Genomic DNA, 5,361 nt, shown 5'->3' on the forward strand with positions numbered 1-5,361 from the left:
AGGTGGGGTGTTGTGCAGTGGAAGGTGGGGTGTTATGCAGTAGGAGGTGGGTGTTGTGCAGTGGAAGGTGGGGTGTTGAGCAGTAGAAGGTGGGGTATTGTTCACTGGAAGGTGGGGTGTTATGCAGTGGAAGGTGGGTGTTGTGCAGTGGGAGGTGGGGTGTTGTGTGATGGTTATTGGGGGATTAATTAATGTTGAAATAATCTGTAGCTGAGGCAGGAGGACCAAGTCTGCCCTCAAAGATCCACTTTAGGCTTGAAAATGCTGGCAAGGAAGAGAAGGAAGAGGCACCTGTGCCCCCGGAGACAAGGATATCTTACCTTGGTACAAGACAGCAAATCCCTGGGCCTGATTGATGCGATCAGAGAAGAAATACAAAATGACAAAATCCAGGGAGACATTAAAGGACAAAGGTGGGCGGTTCCGTCCATTGAAGCGGACCAGGACACGGTGGGTGTAGCCGTCCAGCAGCTCCACCATGTCTGCAGAGTCCCTGATGTCAAACAGGGTGAAGTTGAAATGGATTCGAGAGGCTCCTGGAACCCGGATGGTCCAGTAGCAGACCCGCCCAGTGGCATAGGTGTCAGGGAAGTCAGGGGAGTAGACCACGGCTGCCATGGCTGTGTAGTTCCCACCGCAGGCGCCCACGAGAGCTGCGGAAGAGAAGACAGTGGGCCTGAGTCTCAGCCTTGGACTCCTCTCTAATGGGGACACAAACAAACTCTTAGGAAATGTGATCCTGCTAAGGACATTGTTTCCAGCTACAAACCAGGCCATCCTGGGTTTTAGGATCAAATCACAGAATGAATCACTTAAACCCTGAACGAATGACTGTGCAGACTATTTGGTTTCCCCAGGAGACCTTAGACTGGTGCTTGGAGGAGTAGTGCAGCCCAGCCTGGGGTCTGGCTGGAGTCAGACTGTCTGCATTCGGGAGCAGCGGGGCCATGTGATCCCAGGGGCTGCACCTCATTCCCAGGCCTCTCACTTGTTTTCCAGTTTAGGGCCACCACCTGCTGCTGTATCCCATGACACTGAGAGGACATCTGAGATAAAGTGCATGAAAGCCCTGGGACCTCTCGGCCGAGGAGAGGCTTTTGAAGAGGTTACGTCATAAAGGAAAGGCCCCGAGTCTCCTCAGGGTCTCCAGTATCTCAGAGGTGCAGTGCTCGCATGAGAAGTCCACAAGGAGCTCTGGACCGGAAGACCTGCTCTGCAGGGGATGTTCTCCTAGCATGTGTGACCATGAGTTGGATCTCCAAAAGCACCCAAGGGGAAGGAGGGGTAATGGCAGACTCATGGTGCTCTGGATCATCCTTACTGTGCGTCAGCCACGCTTTCTCGGGACTCAGGGTTTTGATTGGCAGGCTTTTAGAAAGGTGACACTTATGTAATTACGATGTTGGAAATGAAAGACTTCAGGAGAGAGCATAGGAACAGGACTGAAGAGAAAGTTGTTATTTTCAGTGCTCAGCTAGAACTCAGGGCCATGAGCATGCCAGGTCAGCACTCTTCCACTGAGCCACGGTTCCAGCAGGATTAGGAAAGTTCTTCTCTAGCTTACAGAAAAACAATAAAAACATGCTGCTTTGCTGGCCCTGGTGCAGGTATGTAGTCCCAACACTGCAGAGGCAGAAGTCCGAGGATGTCAGTTCAAGATTGTGTCTCAAAACCCCAAAGGCTGTCAAGAGGTCAGTGGGAGAGCCTCTGACTACCTCGAGAGTCCCTGGGAAGCTGCTTTTTCTTTCTAGCAATGAGGAGGCTCAAAATCAGAAGCTGAAGTCTCAAGACAACCAAGGAAAGTTAGCAGTAAGCAGCAGGATCACAGAAATGGGCTCATCTGTGTCAGAGTCCAGAGGGAAGAGGTGACCACCACAGGGGCTGCGAAATGGCTGCATGTGAAAAAGTTCCTGGTGACCTGTCAGCCTGGCTTCTCAATGGAGGATGCACGGAGCTGAGATACAGTAGCCTTTGCAGTCACTTGCGAGCTCTTCTGCACAGGCCTCCACGTGCTGGCAGGAGTGACCAGTGTCTAGCAGCCAGCCAAGTTCCCATCTCAAAGGAACCAAAAGTCTCCAGTTGCTGGGGAGGGCTGTTAACCCATTTTTTCCAGGGCCACTGGAGAGAGGCAGATGTGGTTTGACATCTGTGTTTGTGTCTGTGAGAGAGCAGGAGACTGCTTCCTTAGTAACCAGGTAAAGGCCAATCGCTCTGAGAGCTGAAGCAGAAGATGTGGCCCCTGATTGCCTTAAGGTCTCCTTCTTGGGAGAGAACAGGAGTCTCTTTCCCAAGTTCCAGCCAAGACAAAAGTGTATGGCTGCCAGGGGAAGAGGGAGAATCACTAAAACCCCTTGTTCCTGTGGTTAGTGGCTTATCCTAAGCTGTAGATAGGTAGGGGAACCAGCGACCCCCATGCCTTCCCACAAACAGCACCAAATAGCAGACTGTGGCTATCTCCCACAAGGGCAGGACACAAAGGGACCCGCACAAAGCTCAGTATGGAACAGGACACTCAAAACCGCACTGGTGCCCTCTGCTCTACACTAAGCACAGCTTCAGGGATCAGAGAGCCTAAAGACACCAAGGGAATGACAGAACAACAGTCCAAACTGAGGTCAGCTACAGACAGATGGACCCCAGCCCAGTACTCATACTCAGCAAACTGAGGTTGGCTACAGACGGACCCCAGCCCTGTGCCCACACTCAGCAAACTAAGGTCTGCTACAGACGGACCCCAGCCCTGTGCCCACACTCAGCAAACTAAGGTCTGCTACAGACGGACCCCAGCCCTGTGCGCACACTCAGCAGGCCTACAAATGTAAATGCTGTTTAAGTTAGTGTCTACCATTCTACCCAGTGTGTGGCTTAAACAGAATACCACAGCACACACATAAAGGCAAGAAAAGTGGGGAAAGATTCACTGCCAAGGAATAAAGCAACCCACAGAACAAAACTCAAGAATGACCCAGAGGTTGGGACCATCAGATGTGGAGGCTGCATAAAGAATACAGTACAGTTTACAGTGAAAAGACCACACACTGGGACAGACTGGGAATCTCAGGAAAGATGTGCAAAAGAACCAGTGAACTAGGCATAGCGCTACATGTCTGTAATTTAACAAAAAGTTAGAGGCAGGAGAATTAGAAATTTAACGACAGCCTTGGGTACACAAAGTTTGAGGTCAGCCTTGTATCAAAAACTTAAGACTGCTCATGCAGAGGATCCAAGTTCAGTTCCCAGCACCCATGTCACATGGTTCACACTGCCTGTTAAGTCTAGCTCCACTGGGCCTGAAGCCTTCTTCTGGCTTCCACTGGCATTGCACTCATGTGCACGCATGTGGGGTGTAGGGGAAGGCTATACACACATACACACACACACCCCTAAAAATAAAGACGTAATAAAAAATGTAAAATAAAAAAATTAGATACTATCCGGGAAGAAGTATCCGTTTGATTTATCTGCAGACTAACTTCAGTGGTGAAAGAATCAATAAACTTGAAAACACGTTAATAAAACGTATTATCCAAAATGAAACAGAGAGGACGAACCCAACAGACAAAAAGAGCACCTAACAGCCACAGAGGGCATCAAGTGCGTAACGCACGTGCACATGTCTGGAACGAGAAAGGAGACGAGTGGAAGAGTCATTTGATGAGAACTTTCCAAAGCCAATTAAAAAAGGGTACCACAGATCTAAGAATCTCAGAAAACTCAAGTCAAAAGTAAACCAAACGAAAGCTGGGCATGGTGGCACATGCCTTTGATTTCAGCACACAGGAGGCGGAGGCAGGCAAGTCTCTGAGTTCAGACCTCCCTGGTCTACAGAGTGAGTACTGGGACAGCCAAGGCTACACAGAGCTTGTCTTGACAAACAAAAAATGAAAAAAAGGATTCTCAGTACCTACCCCTCCAGTCACTCAGGGATCTCTCTGACCTCCCAAATTGTGAGCTGTCTGTAGCTAATCTCTTGGAAGTGTTTGCCTTATCCGTAGGATAAGAAGCATGTGACTGAGTTACCTAAAGCGCCTCCCTCTGATAGAGGAAGCTTTAGGATTTGTTTCTCTGGTATTACATCTACTTCTCTCTGAGGAGCAGTGAGGTAAGTTACAGAGCTGGCCTCTGAAGATGGAATGCCATCTTGCTTGGCCCAGCAATCCACACAGGCAGAGAGCAAAGCTCTGTGGACCATGAGGAATAAGCAGGCACACTGGGCATCACTGACCACAGACTTTAAAACAGAAAGCTGGATCAGTTACTATTGTTAATAAAAGGAATCTCAGTTGCTAAAAGGATTTAAAACTGGGAAACTTGGGTTTGAGTCTTGGCTGTGGTACTTACTGAGGTAAATGACTTTATCTTTAGGGCTTCTTTCCTTCCTTCCTTCCTTCTTCCCTATCTCCCTTCCTCCCTTCCTTCCTCTCTCTCTCTCTCTCTCTCTCTCTCTCTCTCTTTCTCTCTCTCTCTCTCTTTCTTTCTTTCAAGACAGAATCCTACTATGCAGCTAAGGCAAGCTTTAAGATAAACACACTGTGTAGACAATGTCCAGGTTAGAACCTGTAAAGGATTGGTTAAAATAAACCTGACTCAGTTGCACAGTTAGGCTTTATGATAACTGAACTGTGTCCCCCAAAAGGACAGATTCAGATCCTACTACTAGGGGTCTTTATACACGTCATCAGGTTAGGGTGACGTTCTAATGGGTTAGAGAAGGTTTAAGCCCAGTGGTGTGCGCCTTCATAATGAGACCCACAGAAACATGGATCCACATAGGGGGAAGACATGGAAACATGGAGGAGGGTGTGAAACAGCTACAGGTCAGTGATGTCAGAGGTGGTGAGTGAGAGTCTGAGTCTGAATGCTCCCTGGAGACGATGCTTTTATCCCTTGTCCCTAGCTGGCAGTGCAATCTGGGAAGGCTGCAGAACATTTAGAAGACAGACAGGCCTAGCTAGCTGACTAGGGGTGGGCAGTTGAAGGTTATATATTACCCCAATCCCTGGCTACAGTCCCTCTATCACCTGTCCTATCACCACGTGAACAGTCTCTGCCATCCTTCCTTGTCATGACAGACAGGGCCTCCTAAAGCCGTGAACCAGAACCATAAACAGTTCCTCCTGGAAGATGTTTCTAATGCATATTTGGTTAAAATGATGCAAAAGTAACACAGAAAATTTGTACTAGGGAAGTGGGGGTCACTAGTGTGTATGGGGTCACTGGTGTATGTGTGTGATCACTGCTGTGTGTGTGTCACTGCTGTGTGTGTATTGGTCACTGGTGTGTGTTGGTCACTGGGTGTCTGTTAGTCACTGGTGTGTGTGTGGTCACTGGTGTGTATGTGTGGTCACTGCTTTGTGTGTG

General features: G+C 48.8%; 1 protein-coding gene across 1 annotated transcript in view; it reads right to left on the reverse strand.

Moving 5' to 3' along the window:
- Kremen1 (kringle containing transmembrane protein 1) overlaps nucleotides 1-5,361 on the reverse strand; it is a 72,551-nt gene that overhangs the window by 10,085 nt on the left and 57,105 nt on the right. The window contains exon 6 of the mRNA XM_028758121.1: nucleotides 321-653. Coding sequence (XP_028613954.1) covers nucleotides 321-653 — 333 coding nt within the window. The remainder of the gene's footprint in view (nucleotides 1-320; nucleotides 654-5,361) is intronic.

The sequence above is a fragment of the Grammomys surdaster genome, unplaced genomic scaffold, assembly GCF_004785775.1.
Source record: "Grammomys surdaster isolate TR1022 unplaced genomic scaffold, NIH_TR_1.0 126187, whole genome shotgun sequence".
NCBI classification, from domain to species: domain Eukaryota; kingdom Metazoa; phylum Chordata; class Mammalia; order Rodentia; family Muridae; genus Grammomys; species Grammomys surdaster.